Below are 13,718 nucleotides of genomic sequence, written 5' to 3' on the forward strand. Positions count from 1 at the left end.
CCTGCCTTTATACCTCTGCGGCTGTGTACGAGTGCTTGGTCCGGACGCCTGATGGGCCACTGTATCCAGGCGATGGGCCCGCGCTTTGAAGGTGGCTTTACACACAAGTGGCACTGACGCTTTGAACAATACACCCTTTTCTGTAAACAAGCGGCGGCAGAATCCCTTTCCGGCAAGTGGCGAGCAGATCGCTTTGATCGAATGAGCCACTTGCCACTGCAGAGGCACAAGGCCCCGCAAGAGCAGCTATTGTTCTCAACACGTGTGCTCATCCATAGCGTGCGTCAGCCAGGCCGAGAAGAGCTGAGTCAATCTAGATTTCACAAGTGTGGCGTTGTGGCTGATGTCCGAAAGAAGGGATACTTCCTGATTCGGTTGGCGGCTGGCAGCGCGTCATCTTCGTCGACGTCCGACATTCATCGACGTCATCCTCGAAGTCGTCCTGCCAGCGTAGACGGTGTAAGATGTTGAAGGCATCGGAACGAGCGCATTCTCTCTTCCACTACCACCACTTCAGGCCACGCCATGTCGACTCTAGTTGAATTCAAGGGCTACGCTCTCACAGGTACGCTTCTCAACTGTAGAACCGAATCGCGTTCTGGGAACGATGCGCACAGATTCTAAGAGGTGGGGCAACCTCGAGGTCATATCGCTCAAACCGAAGGCCTTCAAGTCAGATGACGTTGAGATCACCATCACACACTGTGGTGTATGTGGCGCCGACATGCATACACTCACTCAGGGGTGGGGAGAGAGCAAGCTCCCCCTCATCTTAGGCCACGAGATTGTAGGGAAGGTAACGCGCGTCGGGGACAACGTCAAAGACATTAAAGTAGGAGACCCCGTCGGTGTCGGCGCGCACATCGGCAGCTGCATGAGTTGCAGTGTGTGTAAGAGCGCCTACGAAAACTATTGTGTCAACGGCATCCCAACTCACGTATGTTGCTTCTCTATGACTACTGTATTCTATATGGCTGATATTTGCGACAGAATGGCGAGTACTCCGATGGGGTGGTCAGTCAGGGAGGTTATGCGACGGCTATTCGGGCTCATCAACAGTTTGTCTTCTCCATCCCGGACGAGACCGCGTCTCCCCATGCTCTGAAAGTATTATAACACTATCCAGTCATAAACACTATACACTTATTACAGGCCGTGAAAAGTGGCTGGTATACATGCAATCTATTACAATCGGCTGGTACGAATGATTACCATGCAATGAGCTACAGTCTATGATCTGGGTATTCTCGGTATAACGTACAACTCCCAGAACTTTACGACGCCCTCCAGACAACGCCCCACGCTGCCAAGATGAGTAGGCACATGCAGAGGAGCAGTAGCCGTGCCTCTTCTCCGGCCGGGCTGCGTTCGACAATCAGCTGATCAAGTCCGCTCCTCGGTACGTCAGGGTGGCCACTAGGGCGCAACTCGCACTTCCAGCGCCGCGTCCAACCGGTAGGACCAGCGCGCCACCCCGTACCGACGCCGATGCCGAGGATCATGGCGAGACTGACCATGCCGCGCCAGATCATGCCGCCGCCGCCTCCACCAGCGAGCGTCACGCGCCATTCCGACACGAAGAGGTTAATGGGGATACCGTGGATGTCACAGATGAGTTCGAAGGAGCCGGTCTCCAACGGGCGAGGGATAGGAAGAGCGGGGGTATGCGGGGGTATGTACGAGAGGAAGAATTGAGTAAGCCGGGGATTGGCCAGTGCAATGCGAGCGGCGCCCGCATGCATTGGCTCTTCGCCTGGAAACTGAACTATGGACAGCCGCAATGTGCGAAGTCGGACCAGTTTCTTGAGGGATCGAGAAAACGACTCCTACAGATCATGGGATGAATCAGATACCACTACGAGACGCGTGCCGTGCGGAAAAACTTACAAGGTAGAAAGACGGCCTCGAAGTGCACGTCAAGTCAAGATGCAAGAGTTGGGGACAGGAAGCAATGACGGTGCGAAACACACCATTGCAGTCATATCCGCTATGTAGAGTGAACGTCATTTTCAGGGAAGTCAACGCGTGGAGATCTAGGAGCACGCGCGAGATCGCCAGGGGAGTCAGCTCCCGAAGCTGCATGGGATCCGGTAGGCATATATGTCGCAACGTCTTCGAGAGCGGAGACGATGGTTCATCTTGTCCCTGTGGCACGTTCCATTGGAGATTCGGGTTTCCGTTGCCAGCATTAGGCTGGCCCCGGGTCATTAATGCACGGAGGTGGTCCAACGATCCGCTGAACTCTGTGAGCTGGGGGAGAGCGTCTTCGCTGAGTTCAGCTAAGTCCAATGGGTTGACATGTGGATGACCCAGTATGTGCAAACCCGTCAGAGTCGGATGGCGTTCGAGGAAACCGAGGAAAGGGTGTGCGGGCGGCGCATCCAGCGGCACAGAGAGTCCGAATACCACATCACCAATGGTCAGCACACGTAACTTGGGCCAATACGCGGTCCCAAGACGCGCCGCATCCGATGGCTCCGTAGAGGTCCCCGCGATGGACAGGGTCTCGAGATTGGGGCAGCGACGAACGAGCATGTCCCATAGACGCGCAAACACTGGTTCACTCTCTGAAGTTCGATGTGAGCCGACGTGCCGCCCAGAAGCGGAGCGCACTCACCTCGCGAAGGTACATGGAGCTGCTGGGCGTAGAAACCGTCTTTGAAGGTCAGGGAGAAGCCTGCAAGGTCGCTGAACTTGAAAAGCTGAAATTTGAAGCACTGCGGTTGAGAAAGGGACATCAAATACGCGCATATAGGCACTTACATTGCTGCCTGGGTGCGGTAGGAAGCACCCAAACGTCATCCCAACGCGCTGCAAGTATGGACAGCTCCAGAGGAAATCGCATGAAGTTGCTGTTACACAGTACTTGCACGACATACTACTCACCACGATCGCAGACCGGACCACATGCGGTCGTCGGGCAACATGTCCTCGCCATCCCATTCAAACTCCTGTAATGCATCCAGATACTTCGCCGCATCGCTGACCATCCGCGAGATCATGCCCGCGTTGTCCCAGGCTCGCACCTGCTGCTTGCGGCCGGTGAGTTGATCTTCCGGGCGAAGCACGAGCTTGCGGACATGCCGCGCGACATCCGGGCGTCGCTGCAGCATTGCCAGTGTCGCCTCGCATTGTGAAGGACCCTGGAGCTCGACGAATGCATAGACAGCGGGAATGACCTTGAGATAGACCTTATAGGACTATTGTGGCAGCGCATTAATACAGCGGCTCCGGACTAACCGCAAAGGGATCTCACTGTCAAGCCTAGATGCAGGATATCAGACAACGTGTTCAGATAGGACGCGATCTCTAGCAGCACATCCGCCGGCAACGTATGGAGGCATGAGGTTCCGGGGCGCTGCGTCCAGCTGAGGAGTCGGTGAGCTGGGTTCAGGAGAGTGAGGGCATGGTGCATAGTGGTACGAGTTCAAGGTTCAGGTGCGCCCAATGGCTTGCGGGATCATCATCCGAAGCATCGACGACAACTGCCGTCTCTATCAAGTAACGTCGCTTCCCACTAGCGCAAGGTTAAGCAATGTAGCCTACGCGTCCTCACGGTATCTTATGCACAACTCAGATAGCATCGCCGAATATACCCCTAGATGCGCGCAACCACAGCAAGGGTTATACAACATCAATCTCTTGAAGTCCACCAAAGCATAGCATACATCCATATCTATTGCATATCGCGCACAGATATGAGTAGAGCAATGCGGTACAGCCGACCGCGGCCCAGTGTCGTAATACATCATTCTAATACCTGCATTGCGTGGATAGAGACAGCAAAATTAATGCAGAATCGATACAGATTGGGTATTGTATATGAATTAGGACCTGACAACCGGTCAGCGTTCCATTGATGCAGAATCTGGGCTAAAAAAGTGGACGAATGGAAGGAAAGACGCACATTTTGTAGTGTATCTCAGCCTCAGGCTCGCCTTCCGACTGGTAAGCGATTATGATGTCGAGGTCGCGGGGGTTTCTTGCGTTGGGTGCACAGGACAGCCGCCCCTTGATCTGCTGTTCTTCAGACACTGTGATGGTATCAGGTGTGTAGAAAACAGTTTGTCTAGGAGATCGATGAGAACGGTGAACAACTACAAGCGAGACACGCAAAACTCACTTCCAATGGGTATACTTGGCATGAGGACCTGTCGAGAATTTGACTTTTGTGTGAGTGCACTCGAATGCAATGTCGAACCATGCAAGGAATGCATGGACGTCTGTTGATATTTATCAAGATGAATAAAGGCGAAGGACTCGGGCCCACATACAGTCATTTCGGGTGCCCTTAAGAGCGAATGGCGCAGTGAAGGTCAGATCCTCCTTCTTGGCGGTGCGAAGATCAATATGCTGCGCAGTCGTGTGAGTTGAGTCTAAACCAGATTTCAGGGACGATAGGCATACCTTGATCATACAAGGGTCTGTCACGACGGCCTTCAAGTCGACAGTATCAACCAGTGGCTCGCGGAGAGCAATATCCTTGATGCACGAATAGTCAAACCCGTACACGTTGTCCCAGACTGGTGCAACTGTCAGTTTACGCGTTCCAAAGGACATGAAAGAGCGCACAGTTGATTTTTTCCTCCTTGTACTCGGAGTCCTCGATTGCAGCAAGGTAGAGGGTCGCATTGTCTGGGAAGATCAGACCTCCGGGCTTCAAGTAGCGGTCGCGTGCGAGCAGCACGGTGTCCAGCATGGACTCGTATAGAAGGAAGTAGCCCATCCACTCAGAGATGATGATGTCAAACTGTTCAATCGGGAGCGGTACGTCTTCAAGTTTCCCCTTGACAAGGGTGATGGCTGCGGAATGCGTCGTTTGCGTGTATGCCGCAAGGCGTGGAACGCAAATACGTACTGTCCTTGAAGCCGTTGGCTTCGACGATTTTTTCCGCTTGATCAATGATGTTGGACATGTCAATCTATGCAATACGAATTTAGACGATGCCACTCGGCTCATAGAAGAAGTGCATACGCCGACGACGTGCTGAGCACCAGCCTTCGCGGCAAACATGCTCAGAATGCCTGTTCCGCAGCCGACATCGAGCACTGTCTTGCCCTTGAATAGGTGGGGGTTGTTGATGATCGCGTTGCGGTACGAGCCGGTTCGTACAGTGTCTTTCAACATCTCCTCGTGAATACCTGATGAATGGAGAGGAATTGAGGTAGGGTTAGCACGCTGCAACCCTTGTGCGGCGTAGGGAAGCCGAAACACACCAAAGTGAGCATAAGAGTCGGCATAGCTGGTGAAGCGAAACGATCAATATGCTACGGCCGAGTGGCTACAATGGTGAAGAGTGAACGCACTAGTCTCTAGATGTCATGTTATCCGCCGAGACATCAGGCATCGGAGTAGAGGAGGATGGTCCTGCGCTATCCATCGTGCAAGCAGAACTAGTTTTTGAAAAGTGAGAGGGAGGGTAGGGGAAAGCAAGGAATGGCGCCTGGACTGCAGGGACGGCGCAGAAGGCCAACTTGACGAAAAAGAAAATCTCCGAGCACGTGGCCCGATCAGATACGAATTTGAATATCACGTGTACCTCGCAGGAGCATGCTGGGCGCTTCCGCCCAAATAGTGTGCTGTGCCCGCAGCTCCGAGTCCGAGCCCGCAGTATCCGACACACGGGAACCGCCCTCTCCACCCGCCACTACTTATACACCCCACACCGCTTGACACGTCCACCATGATCATTGACCCCAACACCACAAAGATGGTGAGCTCAAAGTCGCAAAGTACCGCTGGACTGCACTCATGAACTCATTTTCAACGCAGACTCCGAACCAAGACATGCAGGCACCGCCCTCTTACGACGCGGCTATGAAGGACATTACCTGTGAGCCTCAAAGTCCATCTCAGAAAGATACTCGTGCTGACTCAACCGGATGTGCAGCGTCGGGCCCCTTTGTCACCAATGGCACCAGCACCGCCGACAGCGTCAAGGTCCCACTACCCGAGGGTACGCCCGCACAGGGTCCCTCACCGCAGGTCCCCTCTATGCCTGCCACCACAGTGTATAATTATGTCAACCCGATCACGCAAGAGCAGATTGTGTCTCTGCTGCCCCCAGACCACCCACAGATGATTTGTCTGCAACAAGGAGGACACGTACCTCGCACACATTACGGTGTACTTGGTGAGTAGGCAATCCGCAGCCGCAGCTAATTCATGCGCTGACTGCTGCTTCAGGTATACTCGCGGCTGTCTTTTGGTTTCCCTGGGGTATCGGCTGCTGTCTCTTGGACCGCAGGACGACATGCGAACGCTGCGGCGCGGTGATGGACGACGGCTTCTGTGGATGAGTGTATATCGTTTCCTTGTGCCATTCACAATGTTGCGTGGGCATGCTCGCATGATCTATGGCTGCTATTGTAGGATCTCATATAGACATCTGTGCCCACTGTATTAGTAAATCATACGCTCGTTGTGTTATGTATTAGATCTTCCCTCCCCGGTTGTAATGGATTAGTACATCACGCATGCATATCTATGTGGCACTCGATCGTTCCAAGAATGACCCCGTCCAGGTCTGCTAGGTATGCGCAAGCGAGATATATCATTTTAAAGTAAATACATATACAGGTTCTATCCAAGCCATGGCACTAGGGCAATAGTTGAGACGGTAAACAATGAATACAGATGTCAAGGGTATTGAGTGATGAGACAGCTCAAGTTGTATGGGACGGAGACGTGCGACGCTAGGTAAAGGTAATTGGACTATAGAAACACGAAGAGATATTGGGTCATAATACATTCATAAGTCTTCACCCTGTCGTAATCGTGACTAGCCGAGGCGTGGTGGAGTCATTCACTTCGACAACTGCGGCTCGGGTCCGAACTTGGTCATCGCCAGGCAGCCCAGCCACGCCATTTCAACGGCCGCGCGCCCGATTGGTGTCATTTCATAGTTAAGCTCTTCTGCCTCCGCCTCAACAGATTTCGAGACAACAGGGTTTTCGGAGGGCAGCACGACAGCGAGCCCGACTTTCGCTAGACCGTCCGGGAGGAATTCGATCCCTTTCTCGAGGCCGTAACAGATGCCAATGATAGCGCATGGCGTTTCCAAACGTGACTCGCGCACAGCGGCCGACGGGAGCGTGTCCATAGCCTCCGCCATGGGACCGGTGATAGACAGCCCGTCCAGTGGGAGCCGGACGCCGGTGCCGAGCAGGTCGTGGTAGGAGATCAGCCGCGCGCAGACGGAGAAGGACGAGAGCTGGATCAGCTTGGATTTGTCGGTAGATACGGACGAACCCGCGCGTGAGTTCGACCGCGAACGCTTTTTGTTCCCGTCCTTCTTGTTGTCGCGGCGCTCGGCCAGGGGTACGTAGTACACGAGGAGGTACTGTCGCTCCTCGAGAGGTACAGAATACACGTTGGTGTCATCAACAGCGTTCTTAGACTGCGCGTTAGTGTCACCGGGCCACAGCGGGAGGAGCATGTACAGCGAGTCGTCGGGGACGTGCGAGAAGATGTTGACCGTGTCGGTATTGCGGCGTCTGGGCTTCCCACTGCCTTTCGTCCGGAACGAGGGTAGCAAGCCGACATCCTTAAAGGACTCGTTTAGATTTTGAATGACACGATCGCGCTCCTCAACGCGAGACCGGGGCGCCATTGTCATCCATGGCGGCGTGTAATGCCCCTCCAATGCAGCCACTGGCGGGCCCGCTGGAGGTCGGGAGATGGCCTTGACAGGATTCTGCCCAAGTAGCCTCCGCCGCAACCGTTCCGTAATACTCCGCGCATGTGTCCCGTCATGGTCGGGAACGATCAGCTCTGACCTCCCGCGGAGATACTCGATGCTGTTCTGATCGAGCGTCGCGAAGGCCTCTGCATGCGAGGTACGCGGCAAAACCTGCTCGTCATCTTCGTCGATGATCATAGAATCCGCACGAGCTGATGCACGATCTGATGAGGCGGTAGAAGGAGGGGAGCCGTATTTCGACGTTGACGGACCATCGCCCGCCGATCGAAGTGTGAGCGCTCTTTCTGACGCCGATGCCGTTGAATAGGCAAACTGAGACTCGACGACGGTCGGCGAGACAGGAACTGAGCGGCCTCCGGAAGCAGTCGAAGTACTATGCGGCCTAGCAAAGACGACAGACTCATCCTCGCTGCCAGCGGTCCGGCTGGTGACGCTGCCAGCGCTCGCTGTTTGGCTGGATGTGCCTGTGGTGTATTCCTTGCCTTTGCCCTTTGCCTTTTGCTTGTCCCGCGCGTCCCTTGAATGACTACGTTCACGGGATGATAACCCACTGCCGTTCAGAGTGGTGCTCTGGCCGCTGGTTTCACGACTGCGTGGTTTGCCATCCTTCAGCAGGCCATGTGACTTCAGCTGGTTGGTCGATCGTGTGCTCGTGTATTGCTCCTGGATCCTCCGCGTGGCAAGCAGGATACTGCCGCTTGTCGGCATGGACGTTGCTCCAGATCGCGAGCGGTTGAAGAGGTTGTGCTTTCGGAAGAGCGAGAACGCAATGGCGCGCGAGTGCTTGTGCACTACTGACACTGGCCCACCAAGAGTGTTGCCTCTCGAGTACGGATCTGGAATGTGCCGGACGTTAATACGTTGTGAAGGCGGCTTATTGGGGTCATCCACTGCATCATTCCAGACAAATGAGCTTCCGCACGACAAACAGGAAATACCATGTCGCACTCACGTCGTAAGAGCAGTTTTTCTATCTTGAAGCGACCGACGTGTGCATGTCGCCATAGTTCCTGCTGGCCAGGTGCCAAGGCGCGCGAACTCGCTGTCAACACCCACCGAGCGTTGATTGGGATGTCCGGGCCTAGCCCATCCACAGTCTCGCGCTTGAAGCTCCACTCCACTGCTCGCTCATTGGATACTGGATCGAACCGCTGAACATGGCGCGTGAAGGCATCCTCAAAACTGCCGACGGTGATGGTGCTCGGTCTCCGCCCGCCAGGACCTGTGACCGGAGCGCCCCAGCCAGGGAACTCAAAGTTCTCGAAACCGGCTGCTTGCGGATCGGATGAGGTGTGCGGCGGCACCTGCATCCATGACGGAGCGGTAGATTGCCACGACTTGCGGCGGTCACGTTCGGCTGTGCCCCCCAAAATGTAGCCGAGATCGAAGTCCGCAAGTGCATTCGAATCGCTCTGCGCTGGCACCCCCGCACCAAGGTCGACAGCTGCCGTAGAGAACAGGTCGCGTGGAGGAGGCTGGACGCTCGTGCCACCCGTTCCGTTCTCGGAAGGGTTGATCGCCGGCACGTTTGACATGTCTGCGAGGCCAGCAGACTGGCTCTGCACATCATAGCTCACCTGCATAGCGGTCACGGTCGCCAAGCTGTCTTCGCGACCTCTCCCTATGCCAGAACTACCAGCAGCAGGATCCTCGGTAATATTCCAAGGGAGGCTACCTCTTCGTACTTGCGAGCTTTCGATCGCATGCGCCGCTAGATCTGCATCTGTAACGAGGATACGCGACGCGACTTTTCGGCCATCATGACCGTCATCGCCGTGGTCATCGCCCTGACCTCCATCGTTTGAATGTGAGCCGGACTTGTACACGTACTGACCATAGCCTCCCCTAAATGTATGTTGCAACACCGCGTCGGACATATCAACATCATGCGTAGCAGGAGCGACGGAGTTATGATGAAAATCAAGCTCAATGTCAGTGTCGAAATCTCCAATATCTGCGTCTCCTTCATCGCCGTCGACGTAGCTCGTGCCGGATTCTGACTCTGCCTCTGAGGACGAATGTCGCTCACCTGGACTGTCGGATTTGCGCTGAGGATGTGGTCGTGAACGAGAAGTCGTAGGAGAAATTGGAGGCGACTGAGACCTCTCTGAAGGGTAAGAGATCATCGGCAGTGATGGTCTGCGTGTGCCATCATTCATAGCGCGCATTTTGGTGCGCATATGGCCCTCTTCGTCGCCGTCGTCTTCTCGATCTGCTGTCGAGCCGTCATCCTCGATATCTCTAGGACGGGTACGGGGCGTTCGTGATCGGTTGGTATGCCGCGTGGGTGGGGCACTGCCATCTGAGCTCGGACCCGAGACTGAAGGACGGGGAGTGGGGTCCGAGCTACTAGGACCAGGAGCCGAAAAGGGGCTGATCATTTCCAGAAATTCCGTGCGACTAGGGCGTGCAGAACCGAATGTATAGGAAGAGAGGTTGGAATAAAGGTCTTCGGCACCAATGCCGGTATTTGTGTCAGCATGGGAGTCAGCGGCGGGGTACCCACCAGCTGTAGAGGGAGATGTCGTGGACGAGGACGGCTGTAAGAGGATCGTCGGAAGAGAGGGTCGCCTACTAGAGTATACGGAGGACGAGGCGGTATGACTAGGGCGCCGGGATAAAGGGCGACCGTTTAAGAGCGAGGAACGCGCGGTGCTCGTAACGCTGATATATGCCGGAGGAAAGATTGGCAAGTACGACTATGAGAAGAGGGCAATCAACCACGCACTGGTTTGGGATTGATCTCCGTCTAGCCGAGCCAAGGCCTCCCTCGGTGCTATCAGAGGCTGCACGCACCGGTATAGTTGGACGACCTAGGTTATAGCGCAGGAGATCACCAGAGTGCTGGCGGTCGCGACCCTGTGCTGTGTCAAATGGAGCGTAACCATGGAGTGGTGATGACGAGGGAATAGACATTTGATTGTCAACGGCATTAGGTAGATTGTGGGTTGCCTGTGGGTCTAGAGGTGCGAGGGGTGCCCGGTGCATATTTGAAAAATTGAGTATGAGCGACGCGGAGGGCTCGGGGTAGGTGCTGATCTGGGGTACGCTGTCGCGGCGGTAGGCGATAGATGCGAAGGGTTTCTGGGACGAGATGGACGTGGACGGCTGAGAGTCGCGTTCAAAATGAAACATGGAGGGCGGCGGCGACAGATGGAGGATGTGGAGGTGGGACGCAGAGGGCGAAAGAAAACATGAGAAGAGAACAATGGCTGCAGGCGTATGAGCGACGGCAGGCACGTGGGCCCGCCCTTGTGCCCGATATGGCAGTTGGCAAGTTCCCGGCTGGGTGGCTGTCGCCAATCTCAAACGCCTATCTCGCAGGCGTCTCCGCATGTTCCTCTGCGTTTCCCTCTGCTTCCCCTTCGCCGCATCAGCCAAAATCACAACCAGCCCGTCACCGACTGTGTCATCGTCCCGCTCGCGTGTCTGCGCAACAGCCCGCAGGCGCTGTCATGCCCACTGCTGTGTAACGATCACCAGCATGCACCGCTGCAAACCGGCCCGTTAAAGCGCCTCACGGAAAGACACGCTTGCCGACAAAGAACGATCCTTTTCCGTGCATAGTATCGGTCTGGAGACGCATTTTGATTATTGTGGCATCCGCACAAAAGAACCTGCATCCAGTAAAGGCAGGAGCAGTCATTTACAATGTTGCAGCCGAGAATCCGCCGCGCGTCGCGTGCCAGTTGCTGTATGTGGCACAGTACGCTCTATGCAGTTGCCAGCGGATCGTATATCGGTTTCACAGTTGATCGCGGTGGCGAGAACCACTCTCTGCGTGCCCATGATCTGTTAGCTCTTCCAAAGCATGCACTATTCGATATATGTTGCTGATCTCACCAGGGCATATACCGTAGAAATCCACAAATGTCCTTGGGTGTATCTCACAATAGCTCGTTTCGTTCGTTCCAGTCATGCTTGCCACTTAGCGCCTAGCGGCTGCTGTGACCTCTAAGCTGTACGATATATTCAAACGGTCGTGATTTGAGCCTATGTATCAACGTAGGAGCGTAGGAGTTCGAATTAATTTCGGTCGACATGTCGATGCCCACGAATACTGACCGCAGACCTTTGTCTTCGACTCCGGCTGAGAGATCGGATCTGGGTATCATGTCTGACCTTTTTGCCATCGTCAGCGTAGAGAGCACTCTCGTGATGCGATCTTTCGCTATAGCTATGGTCTCTATAGCCAGCGTTACGTGACCTTAATTGATAGCATTGTAATGAAATTACTTGTGTTTGTTGTGTACTCGACTCCGGAATGTACAGTCACGTGACGTTAGGGTATAAGCCGCATTGACTCTGAGAGGCTCCTTGCTACTGGCCACATTGTGACGGTCTCTTTACATTACCTGTTCTGACACACACTACTTGTATTGCTTTTCTGAAGCGCAACATGAGCTGGGCAGGGTACGATTCCCCTCATCCGTGCATACATTCCCCTTTCAACTCTATGCTCCATACAGATTCAAGAAGTCCGTGAACCGAGCGGGAACCACTGTGCGTTCACATCTTCGCATCGGACCCGACTATATCGCCTCTTCTATTCTGCATAATTCTTATACTACTCTCACCCACAGCTCCTGCAGAAGACGGGCCAGATTGAACGAACAGTCGACAGAGACTTCGCCGAAGAGGAGGCGAAATACAAGACGTGCGTCGTAGCCCATGAGATCACCCTATTCCTAGTACCCCTTTCTAAGCCTTGTTCTCAGGTATGAGAAGGAGTGCCAGCAGCTGCAGAAGGATGCGAAGGGATATCTGGATGCCATGCGGGGTACGTGCGGTGTCCCTCGTACGATGTGGCTGTCGACTTGACGTATGACTGCGCAGCGATGACTTCGGCGCAGGGCCGCCTCGCGGACACAATCGGTGTCTTCTACGACGCGGCCGACAAGACGTCTGAAGGTGCGATGGCAGCCCATGCATACAAGCGTGCGGTAGACGACCTTGATTCTGGTCTCGGACGAGAAATGGTAATTGAACTGCGCCTTTGGCCCTAATTTGGTTTGGCTCATCCCGGGTGGTGTAGGACGCGCCCTACCGTACAACTGTCATGGAACCCTTGGGCAAGATGTGTGCATACTTCCCCGTTGTCAACGAGCATATTTCCAAGCGGAACAAGAAGGTATGACATCACTGCTGTATCGTGGGACATTGGACCCATTGCAATTTCGTAGCTACTGGACTACGACTCTGCCAGGAGCAAGATGAACAAACTCATTGCGAAGCCCAGCGAGGACCCGACAAAGCTGCCAAGGGTACGCACAAAATGGCTATCTAAGTCAGTAGTCAGCCCTCGCTGACCGCCATCACCTGGACAGGCTCAGCAGGAATTTGACGACACAAAGGAGGTGTTCGACATGCTGAACGAGCAGCTCATTGCGGAACTTCCCCAGCTGCTCGACCTCCGAGTGCCCTTTTTTGACCCGAGTTTCGAAGCGATGATCCGCATGCAATGCAAATTCGCGGAGGAAGGATACGAGAAACTTAGTGGTGTTCAGAGGTTCGATGCCTTGTGGCTTGGCTCATGGTGCTCTGATAACCGTTCGAATAGGTACTTTGCGGACAATGTACGAGACGACTACGCAGCCGGCCAGCTGGATGCACAAGTACGTACCCTTTACTGGCGCATCGCGAGCGCTGTTTACAAATTATTTCATCAGGTCGAGGGCGTTCTCCAAGAGATGAGGGAGCTAACAATCTGCGGAGCCAGTTAAACGAGTCTAGATGCTTGTATAACAAGCTGTGTAGTTCTACTCTTTCGTGGAGTTCTCAGCTTTCTCTCAGGACGTACGATATGCGGAATGCGCCATTTGGAATTCGACGGATAGTTTACGACATTGATTGATGGTATATAAGCAGCGGCTTTCTCGAAAGCATGCTGATGGACTCACAAGCGAAGCATGAACGACGACATAGGCTGAATGGTTGCAGCTTGCAAGAGCAATGCTGAACAAGCCGACGAAAGCGGAGGTCGGCAAACTGAGTAGGTGTACGTCGAAATGATGT

At 54.4% G+C, this 13,718-nt stretch overlaps 6 protein-coding genes across 6 annotated transcripts; 3 read left to right on the forward strand and 3 right to left on the reverse strand.

Annotated features, from left to right (window-relative positions):
- Positions 1 to 525: 525 nt before the first annotated feature.
- Positions 526 to 1,116, forward strand: POSPLADRAFT_1052976 (hypothetical protein; the record flags this gene model as incomplete). The annotated part of the gene is made up of 5 exons (XM_024480329.1): positions 526 to 565; positions 618 to 709; positions 743 to 937; positions 991 to 1,014; positions 1,060 to 1,116. 5 exons carry the CDS (start codon positions 526 to 528, stop codon positions 1,114 to 1,116), a joined length of 408 nt encoding a protein of 135 aa, XP_024343116.1.
- A 158-nt stretch (positions 1,117 to 1,274) lies between these two features.
- On the reverse strand, positions 1,275 to 3,415 carry POSPLADRAFT_1131535 (hypothetical protein; the record flags this gene model as incomplete). The annotated part of the gene is made up of 7 exons (XM_024484098.1): positions 1,275 to 1,826; positions 1,888 to 2,138; positions 2,217 to 2,567; positions 2,618 to 2,702; positions 2,764 to 2,827; positions 2,887 to 3,143; positions 3,257 to 3,415. 7 exons carry the CDS (start codon positions 3,413 to 3,415, stop codon positions 1,275 to 1,277), a joined length of 1,719 nt encoding a protein of 572 aa, XP_024343117.1.
- A 208-nt stretch (positions 3,416 to 3,623) lies between these two features.
- Positions 3,624 to 5,419, reverse strand: POSPLADRAFT_1038579 (hypothetical protein). The gene is made up of 10 exons (XM_024477404.1): positions 5,308 to 5,419; positions 5,218 to 5,243; positions 4,976 to 5,142; positions 4,859 to 4,922; positions 4,573 to 4,803; positions 4,408 to 4,523; positions 4,275 to 4,353; positions 4,124 to 4,223; positions 3,908 to 4,069; positions 3,624 to 3,834 (listed from the first exon to the last, which is right to left on the reverse strand). The coding sequence occupies exons 1-10, from the start codon at positions 5,379 to 5,381 to the stop codon at positions 3,828 to 3,830; spliced, it is 1,026 nt and encodes a 341-aa protein (XP_024343118.1). The 5' UTR covers positions 5,382 to 5,419; the 3' UTR covers positions 3,624 to 3,827.
- A 237-nt stretch (positions 5,420 to 5,656) lies between these two features.
- Positions 5,657 to 6,484, forward strand: POSPLADRAFT_1177769 (hypothetical protein). The gene is made up of 4 exons (XM_024488536.1): positions 5,657 to 5,714; positions 5,774 to 5,834; positions 5,892 to 6,134; positions 6,188 to 6,484. The coding sequence occupies exons 1-4, from the start codon at positions 5,685 to 5,687 to the stop codon at positions 6,298 to 6,300; spliced, it is 447 nt and encodes a 148-aa protein (XP_024343119.1). The 5' UTR covers positions 5,657 to 5,684; the 3' UTR covers positions 6,301 to 6,484.
- Positions 6,485 to 6,538: 54 nt separating this feature from the next.
- On the reverse strand, positions 6,539 to 10,591 carry POSPLADRAFT_1064701 (hypothetical protein; the record flags this gene model as incomplete). Its single annotated transcript, XM_024481839.1, has 5 exons — positions 6,539 to 8,593; positions 8,656 to 9,262; positions 9,296 to 10,212; positions 10,432 to 10,489; positions 10,541 to 10,591. The coding sequence occupies 5 exons, from the start codon at positions 10,589 to 10,591 to the stop codon at positions 6,807 to 6,809; spliced, it is 3,420 nt and encodes a 1,139-aa protein (XP_024343120.1). The 3' UTR covers positions 6,539 to 6,806.
- A 1,511-nt stretch (positions 10,592 to 12,102) lies between these two features.
- On the forward strand, positions 12,103 to 13,600 carry POSPLADRAFT_1072973 (hypothetical protein; the record flags this gene model as incomplete). The annotated part of the gene is made up of 10 exons (XM_024482562.1): positions 12,103 to 12,116; positions 12,173 to 12,206; positions 12,287 to 12,360; positions 12,422 to 12,483; positions 12,540 to 12,682; positions 12,739 to 12,834; positions 12,887 to 12,967; positions 13,031 to 13,212; positions 13,264 to 13,318; positions 13,373 to 13,600. 10 exons carry the CDS (start codon positions 12,103 to 12,105, stop codon positions 13,424 to 13,426), a joined length of 795 nt encoding a protein of 264 aa, XP_024343121.1. The 3' UTR covers positions 13,427 to 13,600.
- Between the last annotated feature and the right edge of the window lie 118 nt (positions 13,601 to 13,718).

Source organism: Postia placenta, assembly GCF_002117355.1.
Source record: "Postia placenta MAD-698-R-SB12 unplaced genomic scaffold POSPLAscaffold_2, whole genome shotgun sequence".
NCBI lineage: Eukaryota > Fungi > Basidiomycota > Agaricomycetes > Polyporales > Adustoporiaceae > Rhodonia > Rhodonia placenta.

Excerpts from the sequence above, each read along its gene's own strand:
- POSPLADRAFT_1177769 (XM_024488536.1), top strand. The coding sequence starts at position 5,685 with ATGATCATTGACCCCAACACCACAAAGATG. Across the intron at positions 5,835-5,891 it reads GGCTATGAAGGACATTACCT|CGTCGGGCCCCTTTGTCACC; the intron begins GTGAGCCTCAAA and ends CCGGATGTGCAG. Across the intron at positions 6,135-6,187 it reads CACACATTACGGTGTACTTG|GTATACTCGCGGCTGTCTTT; the intron begins GTGAGTAGGCAA and ends CTGCTGCTTCAG.
- POSPLADRAFT_1038579 (XM_024477404.1), bottom strand. The coding sequence starts at position 5,381 with ATGGATAGCGCAGGACCATCCTCCTCTACTCCGATGCCTGATGTCTCG. Across the intron at positions 4,804-4,858 it reads AGCCAACGGCTTCAAGGACA|CCATCACCCTTGTCAAGGGG; the intron begins GTACGTATTTGC and ends CGCATTCCGCAG. Across the intron at positions 4,354-4,407 it reads CAGACCCTTGTATGATCAAG|CATATTGATCTTCGCACCGC; the intron begins GTATGCCTATCG and ends ACGACTGCGCAG.